Source organism: Motacilla alba, chromosome 2, assembly GCF_015832195.1.
Source record: "Motacilla alba alba isolate MOTALB_02 chromosome 2, Motacilla_alba_V1.0_pri, whole genome shotgun sequence".
Taxonomy (NCBI): domain Eukaryota; kingdom Metazoa; phylum Chordata; class Aves; order Passeriformes; family Motacillidae; genus Motacilla; species Motacilla alba.
In genome coordinates, this window is record NC_052017.1 from 17,073,374 (window position 1) to 17,091,440 (window position 18,067).

General features: G+C 38.5%; 1 protein-coding gene across 8 annotated transcripts in view; it reads left to right on the top strand.

The window, feature by feature from the left end:
• ARHGAP21 (Rho GTPase activating protein 21) overlaps positions 1-18,067 on the top strand; it is a 114,184-nt gene that overhangs the window by 25,876 nt on the left and 70,241 nt on the right. The window contains exon 1 of one of the 8 annotated variants that reach the window (XM_038129639.1): positions 5,031-5,699. The exons of the other annotated variants lie outside the window; for them this stretch is intronic. Within the exon in view, the coding sequence (XP_037985567.1) occupies positions 5,616-5,699 (84 nt within the window). The 5' untranslated portion in view covers positions 5,031-5,615. Of the gene's footprint in view, positions 1-5,030; positions 5,700-18,067 lie in introns of those variants that run through there. 8 annotated transcript variants of the gene reach the window in all.

Below are 18,067 nucleotides of genomic sequence, written 5' to 3' on the forward strand. Positions count from 1 at the left end.
CAGTGATGATAGCTTCAGTAAACTTGTATGTTCTCAGGAGCTTGGTCTCGTTAACACTGTAAATGTTACCAAGTGCTTAATGGGGTGACAGAAGTATACTTTGCATGAGAGTACATATGGCTTTTATTTCTTACTCAGTCCTCACTAAACTTGGCTGTGCATTTCTTAATTAGAACGGTGTTAGAAGTTTGCTTCCAGTTTCTAAAGATTGCCAGCTGCTTTACTAGAGTGCACTTTGAGGAATCAAAGTGTATTTGAATATATTCATTTTTATGGGGTAACATGCAAAATTATATTTTCCTATAGCTAAAGCTAGTAAAAAGTCAGGTTTTGTTTGGATGTTGATTGTTCGCTGAAACAGAGATCTGTGGCTGAATAGGTCAGATAAAGAAAAGGAAATGCTAGAAGTTGGTTAAAGAAAGGAAACACAGGACTAGTCTACTGAAAATGACTATGGCTAAAATCCAAGGAAGTGGGCATTACTTGGGCTTAAGTGCTGAACTGAACTGATTGCTCAAGAGAAAAGGACTTTTCTATGTTGTGACTCATACTGACACTTGACAGATCAATCCTGCTGTTGCATGTCCTTCTTGGACACCTTCACCTTCAAATATGATAGTGAAGTTGTCTTGAGAGTCGGTGCAGGAGAATTTTTGGAGAATTAGGCAGCCAAATTGATGAGTACCTCACTGCTTGAGTTTTTAAAGCAATTACTAGAAAAACTCTCTTTATATGATCTAGATATTGTGAATTTGTTTGCGGGGCAATGGAATGATGTGTTTACAAAATGCATCATAAAATACATTGTTGAATTCATCGAATGAGCTTATACATTGATAAAATACAAGTTGCATTTATGCAGAAGAAAAATGATGGTTATGCTAATCTCAGATATTTTCTTTTGTCCTTAGTTTCTGAAGGAAAAGTGATAAATCTTGTGTACTCCCTTAGTTTCTCAGGTTTTCGACTAAAATACCAGTAGAATTGTAGCAGACTGGATGCATGTTTTAAACAGCCTGAAATGGTACTGTGCCACTCTTTGTACCCTGCATTCCCCCCCCCCCCCCCAAAGGTTCTCTTGTGTTTCTAACTGTATGAACTGTGTTGCATCTTAAAAAGGAGTTGTTACAGAGGGAAGGAAACACTCCAGATAATTTTTTCCACTATGGAGAGAGATGGTTTTTGTATTTACTGTTTCTTCCTTTTTTTGTTTTTTTTTTAATGTTCATAGATTTTTGTAACATTTTCAATGATAGGAACTAACTCAGAATGGAATCATATTTCAACTTCTTCCTGCTGTTGATTTGATTTGTAGGAACTTTTTTCCTTGTCAGTCTTTGTGACCTGAGCAATGAAAACACCTTTTATTCAGACACATTTTTCCTTTTTTGTTCTTGTGGACTTCTCAGTTTCATTTGCTGAAAACCCCCCACATTTCCACCAGAGCTTCACCATCATGATTGTCAGTCTGCACTTCGTTAGTAAAGGTTTTACCCTTTCGAAGAATTGTTGCAGGTTCAGAACAGCATCTTTGGCAGCACACGGTGAAGCGTGTACCAGAATGTGCTGACCCTTGTGTAATGGTTTGCATATTTACTCATGTAGAAGTAGTATCCGGAATTTTAGGGAAATGGAAGCCCTTCCTTTCTGTGAGTATGAGCTGTTTCTGTTTCAGAAAGCTCACTGCAGTTTTTAGAGAAAAGTCTAGATACTTGAAGGGCACAATTTTAGGGAAATTGTGCCTCTTTTCTGCTGTTTCTTTTTAACCTTCTAGAATCTGCATGATGGAGAGTTCTGAAGGAGTTGAGGAAGTTGTTTCTGAGCTGTTTTTAGTTTAGTTATCTCAAAATACCGAGATCTTAAATCTGGTTTTTAAGAGCAGGAGAGAACACTGGACTTCACAACAGATGTGAGGATATTGGATAGGCTCTTGATTTTTTTTTAATGTAATAAATTGCATAATTGAGGTTCAACTTCATTGTGTTCTCGCAATTCTAAGTGGTCCCTTCATTTTTTAAAGGGGCGGAAAGCTGACCAGCAGTAGAACTTCAAAACCTGGATGTCATCATCATCTATTTTTCAGTCAAAGCTCAGTGTATAATAAGGAGCTCTCTGGGCAATTGAGTGCTGAACTCAAATTGTCTCTGGACAGTGAGTCCTTTGGTGCCTGTTGATGTATGTCATCTCTCATTCTCTAGTTATGCCTTGGGTGCATCTTTAAATGCTCTATTCATGTCCAAATTGAAAATTCAGTGTGTACGCATTGCTTTTTTATTTTGAGCAAAACTTTAAAAGACTCTAATGCTTACAACAAAAATTATTTCAGTTTTACTTTTGCATTAAACTTTTTCAAGAAAGGCAAAATTGGTAAAATGAATGTTGAAGGCAAAAAGGGAAGAAGACCTCTCTTGATTTTATTCCTTTTCTAAGGAAGTTTCATACATAGTAACTATGCTTAGGAGGAGTAAAAATGGTCTCCGAAAAAACATGTTAACAATAAAGAAAATAAGGTTAGAACAGGAGAGCACTGAATTAGTGGAATTTGATTTAACATCATGCCAGGAAGGAGATTTATCTCTTCTAAATGAGGGCATTGTGAAGCTGGCTGATGATGATCAGGAGCAGTTTTCAGTAACAGCAGATTCAAATTTACAAGTATAAAGACTGACTTGGAGAAAAACATTGAGACAGTCCATTTTAAGCAATGATTGCAGTTTACTGCTGAAGCTGCTGCTCTTGCTGCAGTTTGTGAGCTCCTTTTACCTGAGACACCTTAGTGGAGACTCAGGCTTGAAACAACTTGTCCTCAGGCCGTTCTTGTGCCTACTGGAATTTACAGGCATTTGAATGCTGACCTTTGGCAGCAGCTGACAGGCTAAGACTGACTGTTTCTGAAAATATTCTCCTGCTGCTCTGTATTGCTATTTATGGTTTTATCTGCAATATTTAGACACTTCTGCATAAGCTGCAATGGTGTATAAGCACTGTCCAGATTGTAGGAGATAAAAATAGATTTAGGATTTCCTTGAAACAGATTTGAAAATGAATGGAAGGTAAAGGGTAAGTAATGCCTTATGACCTTATGGAAAGAGTTACACAAATTTGATTCTGAGTTGTAACTGCTGTTTTTTAAATAACAACATACTGTGCAGTAGGAGATTTTAATATAATATGTTGAATGCTTTATTAGGAAGTTGAGTGCTTCTTAGGAAATAAATATGGAGTGATATTAGATGAATCTAAAAGTAGATAGTTGATAGTAAAACCAATCAGTGCAAAATTGTACTAAAATACTGTTTAAGAAGAACTTGGGTGATGTTGATTTTAGTATAGAACAGCAGTCGTCTCTTAATTTTCCAGATCTACTTTCCCTCTTCCCTCTGCCTTATTTAGTTGGTGACAGCATTTTTCCACAATCCCAACAAATGTGCAGCTGGCTGCATTTCCAGCCATGTGTAGGCTGCCCCACATGCTCTGCCAGCATCCCTGCTGCCAGTCCTGCAGGGTGCCAGGTCCTTCCTCATTCCAGCATTGCTGTCCTGGGGACTTCACTGCCTCAGTCTGCTCTGGCCTCTCTGCAGTAACCCCCTGCTCTATAAAACCTTCCCAGACATCCTCTCCAAGATTTCTCGAGCTTGGATAGTTAATGGTGTCTCTTGTGAGGAAGTGTATCTGTTCCACCTAGTAATAGTTGCTAAGCAGGACATTTCTTCCAGCAACATGTCATGTCAGCCCTGCCTGCTTCATTGCAGACCATCTAACTGGAGATATTATTGTTCTATTTTTTTTTCACCTGAGAACAAATTCATTTTGTGCTGTGTTGCTGTTCTCCTTTTTGCACAATTAGGTATTATAAAGAAAATAGAGGATCTCCTGCCATATCTCTCTTAAAAGGAACCAGAATAGATTTTTTTGTACACAACAAGGTCTTGGAAGTTTTCAGACTATTCACATTGGCAAGAAGGGAAGAGGTTGGCTTGGACTCTGGTATTAATTTCCAGGGTCCTTTGGATGAGAAATTGGAACAAGATTTTTTAATTTGGTTTGGTTAAAACAAATGAGGCCTTATTTGTATAACTGTCTCAAAGTCAGAGCTGCTCTTTGGCCACACCATTTGTTTAACTCTCATGTACGAGTTTGTTTTATTTCCAGGCTGCTTTTATAGCACACATTTTCTTTGCCATTTGAAGTACTTTTCAGTCATTTGGCCATTACTGAACCAAGGGGTGAATTGGCCACTTGTTCCTGTAGCCTTTCCTCCATCTTTTCCCAAGACAGTTTTCTGTCTCTTGCATCTCAGGAATGTTGTTAGGTAATTGTATCATTTAAATTGCAGGTTATTCTAAGTTGGTTCTGTGACTAGTCTAATAGTTTGTGTAGTCACCAGATAAAATGTGTATGTTTCTGCAGAAACACATTTCCTGTATTTCTGAATCTCACTTTGGAATGGGAATATTAGGTAAGGGGGATATGGGAATATTAAGTAAAAAAAAAGGAATACAGGAAGGAAGAAACTTTTCCAGTATTTCTTTGGCTTCTCAGGATCCCTCTGGTGTTGCAGCATTGATCTATAGGATTGTCATCCTTCATTACAGAAGGCTGCCAGCATATTTGTGCAATGCTCACAGTACTTTTACAGGTTTAAAGAGAAGTCTGCTGTTTAAGAGTACAAAGTAGATAAACCTGTATAATTTTTATGAACACTGTGATGTTCACCTAACTTTGAAAAGTTGCTTGTATTGGGCTATTTGAAAAGAGGCATCCTGAAGGAACCCGTGGGTTTCGGGTTGTAAATCCCCCCGGCTAGATTGGGATTTAAGCCCGCACAGATCCTACATGGACAAAGTAAAGGACGAGAAGCGCTCTTTCTCCACGTGGTTCTGATGTCCTGTTTATTAGCTGGAAGGGGACATCTGCATCGTAGGGCTTCCAGGTGAAAAAAGAGAGAGCTCCAAACTCAAGGGACATTTATACCCGCGGAATGGGAGGCGGGGACGGAGGGCCGCAGCCAGGGGGACACCAGTGAGGAGGGGCGAAGGGAGGGGCTACAAGGGACAGATCACCTTACCATGGGAATAACCACCTGAGGGAAAGGGGAAAACATTCATGTAACACAACCCCAGTGCAGCATCCAAATAACTATCTAGTGCATCACAACAGCATCCTAAGCTTTTGACTCTCATTTACAGTATGGGGAGCCATCATCACAACCATGCCTAAGGAAGTTTTAAGATTCATATGGTGTGAATTATGACACTAAATTGTTTATATTTAGATTGATTTCAGCAGGAGCAGAAATGAAGGGGGTAGGGAAAAGAATAAGTGCAGTTTGAGAGTGCCTTTGTTTGCTTTAGTGTGGTTTCTTAGGATGTTCTTATTTCCCATATATTCCCCAGAATGCATAATTTGTCAGCTTCGGAAGTATTATTTTGAAGAATGTTATGCAATTCTGTCAATTTATCTTGTTGACTTGACACATAGTTGGGGTGGGGAGGGAGACTGAACAGGAAGGAAAGTCCTTGTTCCTGAATGTCGTTGCTGCATAGCTCTCATATCCTCGAGGATCACCCGGACAAAAGCTGAGTCAGAGCACAGCAGCACTGTGCACCACAGCAATGGCCCAGTTCAGGATTTTGGACTGCGTGATCAATCACAACTGGAGCTTCATATGTAACCTGTACTGTGCATGGAGCGATCAGGTTTGTTTGCTTATCCTTGCATACATGATGATTATGTAATTTAGTATAAGGGGAGAACAGAAAGGCTCGGATTGATCTCTTCTCCCCACCCCCAGTCTTACTGAGGATGAACTATTAGAAATGCTGCTATTTACTAAGGAGTTTTCTGGAGTTAGTAAGCATACAAAACATGGTTTTACTATATAATTGCCTTTATTAACACTTTGAGTACTTTAGTTTGTTCTCTTTAGAGTCTCATGCTTTGAGGGATTTTGTTTAATGAATTGCACAAAAAGGTAAATATCACGTACAGGAAGGGGGAGATATGCCAAGACAAACTAAGTTGTTAATAAATATAAAACTGATTGCTCTCCTGCTTTAAAAAGACTGAGCATCTTGGCTATTTCAAAATACTTGATCATGAACAGGATTAAAATAAGTGTGAGGGGGAGGTTGTTACCCTTTTTTTTTTTAATATACAGGATTAAATAAATCAAATGATGGTATTCAGTTTTTAATATGGACTGATATACTTCTAATTCACTACTTTGCTGTAGAACCGGAGGAGAAAAAAGCCAGACAAAAAAAAAATTGCCTGGATTCTGAATGAAAATGTTTTAAAACAGAATCCAATTACTAAAGCCTTTTAAATAGTGTATGCAATTGTAATACTACTTTAAAGTTACTCTAGATATTACCTGTATTTCTCATATAACATTCAGTCAGTCACTGAAGAAAATTTATTTAATTTTTATTTGGTGTAAGGTAAGTTATCCTTATAAAGTTGCAGTTTCAGTACAGTTACTAGAGATGGGTGATTCAGAATTTTTTTCTACTATGCATAGAGGTCCTTTGAAATAATCTGCCATTTAAAAATGCCTACAACTCCTGTATGTCACATCTATACTGAAGCTTCTTAATCAGGAAAATACACTGCAAGGTGACTGTGGTGGGTGGGATTTAGTTTTATTTGTTTGTGGGTATTTAGTTCTTTTGTTAACCTGATTGATGGTGCCTGGGTTTTTCAAGTACTCTAGTTAATGTGACAGGTAAAAAGTATCTTCTGTTGAATTCTCTGAAATTCTTCTCTGAAAAAAAAAAAACCAGAGAAAACATGATACATTCTGTTAAACTTTTAATTTTTACAGATGCCCAACTATTTGATCTATTTGCTTATGTAAGAATTCACCTGTCTGGTCAAATGCAGTATGACAATTGCTTCCCAGGCTTCAGAGGGATCAAGAAGAAATAAGAAAATGTTTAGGATGTGGGCAGTTCTGCAAAGTTTTAAAATGCATTTGATACAGCTTTGATATAATAAAGGAAAAGAGAATTGCTTTTTGAATGTATTGAAGTGAAAGGTTTTAAAAAAACCTAAACACTAGCCCCCCAACCCAAAACCAAACCCCAAGCACTTCCCCCTTAAAAAAATCCCCTCTAGCCAAATCCAAACCAAAAAAAAAAAAAAAATCCCCAAACAAACAAAAACCACCAAAACCCCCTCACCTCAATGCAGAACAGGGTTCACATAATCTAAAAGCTGTTTCTTACCAATATGAAAAGAAGAAACAAGCTTTAGATCAGTATACCCTGAATTAATTGCATGCTTGAGGTAGTAATGGTGCTGAACTGTTTGATCTTGCTAGATTTTATTAAGTAGATTGTGCAGTTGTTATGTGTGTTTGGGGTTGTTTTGTTTACTTTAACTGAAGTCCAGGCTCTGTAAACTATACAATTTAATGAACTGTTGCTGACACTTTTCTTTGAAATGAAGCTGGAAGTTTGTTTATGGGATAGATATTCCAGTGCAGCTACTCTGTTCCTGCTGCACTGAAATGCTGTGGCAGAAGTGGAAGCTGCCGGGCCTGGGGAGAGCTGCATGCTGCTCCCCACAGCAGTGCTACTCTCCACCTTTCCCACCTCACAGTGCATAAGCAGGCTGCTGGTGAGAAAGCAGATGGGTGACCTCTAAAGTTTGTGTCACTAATAATATCTCAAATTAGGTTGCAGTCATTCTAAGGATTTCTTTTGTTTTTATTCATCACCCACTCCCTTGGCTCTGGAGCATATACTTCCCAAAGCTTATTTTTTAAAACAGGAAGTGAGCAAGTATGAAATAGCAGGGATATTTTCTTCTGTCTATCATGGTGGTTTAAATTTTAGAAAAAGTATTTTCATGGTGTGAAATAAAAGTTACTGTGGCTGGGCAGTTACCCTTTGCACTCTGATACAGCAAACTGTTATGTGTATTAAAATGTTTTCAAGGGATATGCAATGTTTCATACTAAAACAAAAACCCTTAAAGTAAAATTATTCTGTGATGTAAATCAGTGAAGTTCTTTTGACATCAGTGAATTACGGTTTTTAGTCCAGACATTGGATGGAATTGATGACTATTACATGGTGATCCATAAAGAACAACTCGGAAGCCTTCAGTGACAATAAACTTGATTGCTTGCAGTTTTTCATCCTTTACTTTTTGTTCATGGGAGAACTGCACTACCTGTGTTGAAAATACTTCTTAAAATGAGTTACGGCAAAGTACCAAAGTGTCTTGTTTCTTGCATATATTGTCTGTGACAGTTGTCTTGTGGGACATGGGGTAGATTCAAGTGTGACAGTCTTACTGGCAATTCAGAGCTTCAGCATGACTGCAATGTAGAATTAATGAAGCCAAGTAGTAGGTAAAAAGTTTGTATCTTATGGGGGACCTTGGCATACAGCTTTATGTGGAAATTTATGCTTGTACTTATCCAGATTGCTCTGACAGTATCATAGATGATTAATCCTATTTTTAATATGGTCTGGTATTAGTAAACAAGGAATTTTTAGTGTTTTTTCTTAAAGAAGAAAAAAGAGAGGGTGAGAGTGCCTTAAAAAGTTAAAGCAGGGGTTTTTTTTCATATGATAGTCAGGTGTTTATGGAGTTGTAATCTTGGAATGATAACTTAGCATGCTAGCTGAGTTCCTCACTGAATGTATGGATGAGCTAGGTAATATTTTTCCTCAGTAACGTATGAACTAGTCTCATCCTCAGTAAGATGTAATAGGAACTACTCCCTCTGTCATTGTAAGGATGTCCTTTATGAGCCTCCAGCTCATGAACTCTGGAGATGTCTGGTATGTCAGTTGACCTTGTGACCATGATGAGATCCAGTAGAGCAAGTGAGCCTAAAACAATAAATTCCACTGCTTCACGTGGTTGGAAGTGTACTGGTACGTAATATAATGTAGGTGATAAAGTGGTTTTGGATTTTTTCCTTCCTTTTATCACAAATGCCTTTCTTTCATGTGTTAAATAGGAAACTGTAGACCACAAATGGAGAGTGTAGGTTGTCTTCTTACCAGCACAGAGCATAGGTCAGCACTGTGTCAGACTTCTGTTAGTTCGAGGAGAGCAGATCAGATCTTCTCATGTCCTGTTCTCATTGGTTCTTTGATGAGCTGCATCAAGTTGTTTTTGGTTTTTTTTATCTTATTACTGCTCCCTAGCCTATAAAAATAATCATAGTATTCTTTCAGCCATGTAAATACTTAAATCTTGGGTTTTACAGCCAGGGGTAAGTATTTTGCAAATTCTGTAAACTTGCAGTTGGTCATATTTCACTGCACAGGGTGGACCTCATCATTGCAGTTGTTGGTCTTGGAGGAACCTTCTCATCAAAGACTATTTTGATGTACATGAGGATTTGTTATGTGCTGACCTAGCAGCCGAGGTGTGTCTGTTTTCTGTTCTTTTAGCTGGAGCTCATTATTGCAGGCGTGTGTGAGAATGCGATGTTGCAGTGCAAGCCTGGCTCTCGCATCACCTTCGTTCGAGCCCCTGAACGCGGCAGTACTGCAGCAGCTGCTGCACTGCAGCTATTTCCCTTCCTCTGGAGAATCTCCAGTGACATTAAAAATGCTTTTCCATCTTCCAAGTGTGTCATTTGGAGGATGAAATAACAAAGGTGTCTGCATTTCATCTGAGATGGTTGCAGCTGATAATGGTTTTGAAATGCGATCTTTATTATCTTACTGTGCTCTTCTATTCATCTACTGCCTCAGAGAGAGACAGAGGCAATATGATAAAAATCTGTCTTGGTAGCAGTGCAGGGTGTGCTGTTTTCAGTTTAAGCAAAAAGTGTAAAATCATTGCATGAAACAGCTGGTGATTTAACTCATGGAAATTCACATTGCTGGAGAAACATTTTGTAATGTCCAGAAATACAGGGAAATAACTTGGCAACAGTGAGTAATTCAAGCCACAATAATAGAGGCATGCAAAGACAAGTAGTTCTTAAATAAGCAAATAGATTTAGGTTAAAATAGATTTCTTCTCTCTCCCCACTCCAGCCTCCAGACAGGGAAACAAATGTAGATTTCGTTACCTATATCAACCATTCTTACTGACACGCACAATGCAAACTGTGAGGAAATATATGCAGGTCACATATGATCATGTCATAAGTCAATGTTCAGAAGCTTTTGGATTTGCAGTTAAACTGAAAATCCTGTGGACAACTTTCTCCTCTTTATCCTCTTAGTGACATCTCTGAGCATAAAGATTTAATATATTTTTTCAAGTTAATGACTTCACACTCCTTTTTTAAGCATTTTCCTGTGCATTGTATCTTTGTAAAAGAAGTTATTCACTGAAAAGGCTGGTTGTTTTTTTTTTCCTCTGTTATATATGCACAATAGTTTACAGATTCAGAGGTTGGTCATAATTTAAGTTGGGTGTTTGGATATGTGGTTTTACATCTGTGTATGCTAATTTTATTTTATTTTGCTTTACAATGGACAAGCCTTTTCACTTCCAAGTTTAGGACTTTGAAACGTAAGAGTGTGTTGATGTGCGCATTATATAGAATGTTGAAATTAAATGTCTTGAAACACAGCATTGTTTTTAAGTGTGAGTTTGCAGGAGTTTATTAATGAAGTCACTGTATTAGAGAGCTTTAACACTGAGTATCTCATGCTGTATGTAGATCTGTTTAGAGGTTATTTTTGAGGAGGGATGCTGTGTACCTGGGGAGGTAAGGAATCTTGACACACTGGCCTTTTGTGTTTTAAGCCGTGTTCTCTGTGTTAAAATTCCTGTGCTGTTATTTAGCCTTGACCCATGCAATTGTTCTTAAAACTCCCCCAGTATGTCTAGGTAAGTCTTCTACAAATGGAGTCAAATTCTGGAATAACAACCCATGTGCAATAACCATGTTTTTAAGGTTACGGTTTAGATTTGACATTGAAGGATCAAATCCCTGATCTTCCAAAGGCTTCTGTTTGGCTTTGGCAGGTCAAGAGACTTTTCTGGGAGACGTGGAATAAAATCCCAAGTAGTGCTGCCGTAGTGCAGTACTGAATGAGCTTAAGCCTTAACAGCTTAAATTACCAGCAGGTACAATGATGCCTTTATGCAGATGAAGTGATGTGTCTAGTTTCTAAATGACCTCATTTTCTTGATTTTAGAACAGAAATGAGCATATTCTGTTTAGGTTGCAAAGTTCAGTAGTTTCAGTAAGAGAAGGTCAGCCTCATGCTCACATTCAATAGAGAACAGGTACACTGTCCCACTGCTCAGCTCAAAAGCAGTAAAGCTCTTACTCAGTATTGTAGCTGCATCCTGGAGTAGCCTAGTCAACATAGAAGTTTGCCATAGGGACAGAGAAACTGTGGAAAAATGTTTGTTCCCTTGGGTGGTTTGGTCAATTGTAACTGTGTCCCTTGTAGGGTTAGTAATTTTTTGATTCGGGTCATAGTCTCTGGCTGCAGTGGAGAAAAACATTATGAAGGGAAGGAAATCGTTAATAGTTTCAGGGCTGGTAGTAGTTTCAAGTGTGCAGCATCAGTTTATTGAAATGAGGTCTATGCAGGTGATTTTGGTGATTTTATATTGTGCAGTGGTTTTGATTTTCTTGAAGGCTTCTGCAAAGCTATTTCACATGTAAATACACTTGTGCTTATACTGTGGTGGAAGTGTAGTGGAAACTATCTGGTATCTTGTGTGTTTGGTGAAGACCAGGTTATTCTAGAAAGCAAAAAAGAGTACAAACTTCATTGGCACTCATTCCTATTTTTGCAGTAGTGTACTTAGCAGGGGACAGAGGTGGCGTTTCTTATTGTCCTCTCCCTGTTTGTAGGAAGCAGGGCGGGTCATGGGGCAGCTCATAGTCTTGGATCTGAAAAAATTCCTATAGGTTGAAAGAAGCAGTATAAGCCAGCCCTTGACAGCTGGTGACTGTGCAAGGTGCTCTTACCACTTCTATTAGACTGCTGAGAAGATTCTTGTATGAAATACTTGCATGAAATAATAATTTCTTCAATGCTGAGGAGCACAAGAATGCTTTCTTTGTCTCCTCTCTCTTATATTTCCAGATTACACTGTAAGGTGAGGACAGAGAATTTCCTATTCTGAGCAAACAGAGAAGGAAAATTTTCAATTTAGCTAAATTAAGATCACATGATATTTTGCTGTTGTGCTAGCTACCAGCCCTGCAGATGTTTCCTTTCTTTCCAGTTTAAGGATGTAGCTGTTAAGAGGGGAGGCTTTTGCTAATGGGTCTGTAAGAAAACAAGGAAGCTCTCAATTTCTCTTTGTTGTTAATGTTTTTCTGACTAAATTTAATATTATGAACTCCATGTATGTTGTTATGAATAACAAAATTCAAGATACGAACAAAACACATCGTGAAAATAGCTTGCATCTCTGTCTTGTGAAGTTTTTCATTATATGCTTTTTAATCTGTGTCTTAGTGCTGTTGCTTGAAATGGGCTGTTATTCTATGGCAGTATAAATTATTATCTGAACTGAAGTGCACTTAATTAGCTTTGTAAAGAATCCCAGTCAATTAGTACACTTTTTGGATGTGTACAAGCAAATATATGTACACACACAACACGTATACTTAATTTTGTGTGTATATATGTGTATAAAACTAAAATACACATATGGTAGATTAATGAATTGAAATATGCTACACTTGGTACTATCTAGAGTTTAGGGCATTGTTCAAAAGGTCCAGCTATCAGAACTACCATATGAGAAAACCAGAGCTTGTGCTGTCTAGAAAAAGAAAAAAGTTACTTTAATTCCAGGCAGTGCTTAGTAAGTTGGAATTTTCCTTACTTTGAAGTAGAAACAACTCTTTCTGAATCTCATCTGCCCTGGGAAGCTGAAATCTGTGTTCATTCAAGCAAGTATGTCTAGCTAGGCTCAGTTTGCAGAACCACTTGGGGTGTAACTGCTTTTAATCCAGAGCCAGGTAAACTGAAAAATTTTCAGTTGAATGGACACATGGAGGGGACATTTTTGAGATCATCCCTGCTGTAGATAGTCTCTAGCTTTGCTTTTTAGGTCTAGTGGTGAGACCGACATGAGCACCAGCTGCTTTACAGAGCCGCCTTTCATGAGCAGTAGAGTGCAGTAAAGCAAGTTTGAGCTGTGTAGTAATAACATGCACACATGGGGGTTTTTACTGTTTGTTTTCTGTGTATGCCTTGACCTTTATGAGAACTGAAATCCTTTATCTTGAAAATGCTGTTTCTCCTTTGAACGACTGTGTTTACTACAATGCTAGTACTACAGAAGTAGACAGAAAGTACAGAGGAACATGTATCCCTCTGTCCTGCTTCCAAGCCCAAGCCAGCTCTGTAGCCTGCGTGGTGCTTGACAGAATTTTATGTTTCCTTCCCTGTGCCTCCCAGCCATCTGCCATGCTGGCACAGATGCTTTGCTTTTGAAAGGTTGCAGATTTCCCACTTACTTCATGCACTGAGAGTAGTTGCCTATTGCCATATTGAGATCTTAGTTGCCGTTCTTACCTGGTCTTGGCTTAAGGATATGATTTATTGAATTAAAGTATTCAGTCCTGAGATGCCCTTCAGAGTTCGTGTCCTCACTAACCTCTGCTGCAGGCAAGCAGCCGCTGCATTTGTTATTGAACTATACCAGCTTCTATTCCATCTGGACGAGATTCACAGTGCTGAAAGACAGGTAGGTTTGCTCCCAGGATGATGTCCTAACACATGCCTGAATTCAGTTTGGTTAGTCCACCAAAAAGGACCCAGGCTTAGTGCCATAATGGTGTGTTAAAGTGATAAGAGGTGAGCTCCTGTGAGGGACACACTTAGACCGTGGTCACTCCATTGAGGGGTGCTCACACTTTATTGCCTTCCCTTGCTCTGAATTGTCTCACTGTGGGTCTCTGCAAGACCCGTGAGGGGGCTAAGAGGGGGAGAGCAGCTCATGGAGACCACCTTGCTGTTACTGGTGGCTGCTTGAGTCCCACCTCACCAACCCTGGTGAGCAGCAAACAGGAGGAGTGGCATTGCCTGTCTTCCCCTTAGTCTTATTGTGATCATTGATAATCTGTTTCTCTTTTCCTGTTGTTTGATATTGAACCATTAATTGTAGTGAAAGTCTCCACTTGTAGTTATAAAGGATTTGCATCTTTTTCTAGTGGTAGCTGAATTCTTCAGTTTGTTTGCCTCTATTGCCCTTTCCAGTTAGTGCATCCCACTCAGCTGCACTACTAGAGAAATGTTAGTGTTGGGGTGTCTCAGCAAATATCCTGCACTTCATGCATGCATTACACTTGCCTGGTAAGGGATGAATGGGAGCCCTAGTGATTCTGAGTGCTGGTGCTTTACCTGAGTTTGGGAGTTGAAGTCTTCCTCTGGAAACTCTTCTTTTTTCTTCCACTTCCCCCCCCCCCTCTACTTCACAAAGAACTGTAGCATGGAGGAAGAGATGTGCCCCCACTTCCAAAACCAGACAGCAGTGACCCCAGCATGAGGGCCCTGACTAGACCAGCTTTTTCTGTCTCTGTTAGTGCTATCTACTGATGGTTTTATGTGTGTGGACTCAGGCTGTGTTTATCTCCACATCTCATCTTGTGGTGAGTGTGGTTCTTAGCTGTTTGATCTTTTAGAGCTTTGAGGGTTTGTTTACATCTGCATCTCCAGTTTCAGGTGCTTCATGATGAAGCAGCCTCCTCTTGGTAACTACTGAAAACAGGCTCAGCAGTTACAAGCACTGAGCAACCAAGCCCTTCCTGCAGCTTTTTTACATATATAGCACTGAAGTGGCCAGGACAGAGACAGGTACCGTCTGTGTCGTGCTCCGAGGGTCTTGCTGCCAGTCAGAGATCTGTTGAGTGGGATCCATTTCTCTGTGGCCCGTTCTGCAAAGAGGAATGGATCCATTTCCCAGTGGCCCACTTAGATATGTTCTGGGGTAGGAAACTCTTCTGTACTTCAGTACATCTGTGTCTCAAACTGCCTGATTTTTCTGTTTGGGGAACGCTCTTACATTGTCTCTCTGTAGCTAACGGCTTTCTCAGTGGAGTGAACTAATTTCACTTCTGTGTATCAGCACATTGTAAATGTCAGCAGTCACATAAATATATGGTCGATACTGTTAGGTTGAAAGGATTGTGCTGTGAATCTGTATTGCATTTTAGTTGTATGTTGAGAGTTCAGCTCGTTATTGGATAGAGGGAAACTTGTTTTTAAATTGCAGAGATCTATTTCTGTTTGGCAAAGTTCATTTTGATAGCCATGCCCAAGTAATGTTTAACCTATTTCTAAAAGGTACACAAGAAAAAGGATGTACTTTTGGATTGAAGTAGGTAGAGCATGTAGGTAGGAACAGTTACTTATTCTTTACTATCTGTCATCAGCTTAAATCTATACATAAATTTAACATTATGATTTTTTTTTAAGCTTGTTGCTTTCTTTGTGTGATGGGTGACACTGGAGTAGCATGCAAAAAAGAATGCTCCAGTTTGACACTAAAAATACTGAAACATTTGGGATATTTGTTAATTAACTTTGTACGCTAATTTTGATGTTAATATAGAAGGGACAGCTTTGGTATTATGCATGCACTGCTGCATTCATCTTTGGAATTCGGCTGAGAGTTTTTTAACAAGTCTAGCATGTACAGCTGTTAAATATTCAATTGGTGTTTTTCTCAGGGTTTTTTTGGGGTTTTTTGTAATTTTTTTTTTTTTTTTTTTGCCTCTCTTGCTTTCTGCTGATTCTAGATGCCCTTTTTTTTTGTGGTGTCAGTTACCATCCACAGTTTTACATTGAGGATTTTTATAGATTTTGTCATATCTCACCAATTGGGCACACTGATTTCTGACCATCCATGTGGTTTTGGAGAACAATGTTGATTATACTCTGTAGCATCTTTCAAGGACATAAAATGATGAAACGCTTCTTTGAGGGAAGGACACTGTCAGTATATATACTGACAGGTTATATTTCCTGCCTGAATTTCTGTCTCTGTCAACATCCTACCTATTCAGGGCAAGATTACAAATTTTGGTAAACATAAGAGTCAGTCAGAAATTTAGACAAGTGGGTATTGGACACAGAAGCCTAAAATGATTTGAGTTTGGGGTTTTCTGTGTCCCAGTTTTCCTGCTGGTCTCTTTTCAGTGATTTTTTTCAGTAAGAAATGAGTGTATTTCCTGAGGCTAAAAATGATGGAACTGATTTATTTGTTTTGAGAAGAGGACTGTGTTCTGAATACCTGGAAGATGGATTTACTTAATGTCAACTTTCTGTCAGTAATTACTTTTCTTCAACTGGGAATAGCTTCTGTATAATATGTTGTTTGTACATTCCAGTTTGATTTAAAGATAAATTAGAAATGACCTCACTACATCTTTAGACTGTTTCAGTACATGATCATAGTATTTGGCTTTATAATATGACCAGTTTCCCTTGAAATTTTGGTTTATTAGCTTGAGAACTGAAAGAAAGACTCAATTTACACCTTGTGGGAGTGATCCTGCTTCTCAGGTGCTACTAAGATAAAATATGATCTTTGTGTGCTCTGTATGCCTTCCTATGCTGCAAATAAGATGTAGATAATGGATCTCAGAAAAGCTTGTATAATCTTTTATATGGCTGCCTTATAGGTAAGTTTTTTCCTACACATTCTGTAGGCCTAGCCAGAAGAAGAACTTTTTATTTCTTCTTTGTTAGCTTTCTAAAGAATCTATTCTGTTGTCACATTAAATAAGGCAAGACTGTCCTAGAAAAGCCTTTTTCTCTGTAATAGCAGATATTTAACAGGGCAGTTAGCTAAGTGATAGCGACTGCGTACAAAAATGGGGAAAGCAGATGACCCTGTACAAGAAATATCCCTGTTTTCAAATCAGTCCAGCTATATTAGAGCATTTGGAATATCCTGTCTGTGTCTCAGGAAGATTTTAGGGATTAATAACTGAGTTTTTTTCCTCTGGCTTATGTCAGTAGCTACTGAAAAGCCCTAAACATCATACGATGGCTGTTGAATCAGTAAAATCAAGTAACATCAGCTCATTTTCTATTCAGCACATATCGGTCTAGCTGAACAGCTGTATCAGGTATCACTTTTTTCTTGGTAGACAAGCTAAAAGTTGAACATTTGCTGAGTGCAGCTGAAGCAGGTGCTGCTTAGCACAGGCTGTTTCCATGTTGTGACTGAGGTACTGATAGATAAGTCCCCTGGATGGTCTGGTGATGGGGGAGGTTGTTTGGTTGGTTTGAGAGTTGGGGTTTTTTAGTTTGTTTTAGTTCGTATTTTAAATACAGATGTAGGCTCTGAAAAATGTAGTGTGGGAAACCCTTACATCTACAATGAGACTTTTATTTACATAATTTATTTGTGACGCATTCTGTATGGTAAAAAACACATAAACCAAACCAGTTTAAAAAGAGGTAGCAAGTCTGGATCCCAATCCTATGCTCCATTTCTTCAGTAATAAATTTGAATTTGGGTATTGAACACAAAATAAAGATAGAAATTGATCACTCTTACCAACTTTAAAAGGGCTTGAATGATTTTTCCAGAATAGATATTACAATGCATCAGTTATTTCTTGTGTTCACAATTTTTCATCTATGAGGACAGTGTTCAGAACTTAGACCATACCTGTTTATCTGTTTAGACAATCAAGACAACTATAGCTTCGATTGTAGTTGCCTACAACTGTCCCATAAGGATTTTTAGCTTGTACAGTACTGTAGATTGAGGTCTGTAAATTGATCAGAAGATTAAAAATTAGAGGGGCTTTAGAGAGCATGCAGGCTGGATGTTTTAGCCTTTTTAGTTGTTATTTTAGACTGATAAAATGGGAAGCTATTGCTTTGAGACTTACTTTTAATTTGAAATTATATTATTTACAAACATTAATGCTAGTAACTGATTTCACGTAATTCTGTCACTGCACATTAAGCTGCCAGTGATTTGTGTAGTTTTTTATAGTGGCATCTGATTTTTCATGGATGCTTTCATTGCTCAGAAAGAAGGGTTAAATACAATGTTAAAAACAAGATTTACATTTTACAGTGCATTTAAGCATCTGTTATATGTCCTTGCAATTGCATAGAACAGGAAATGATGCTTTGAG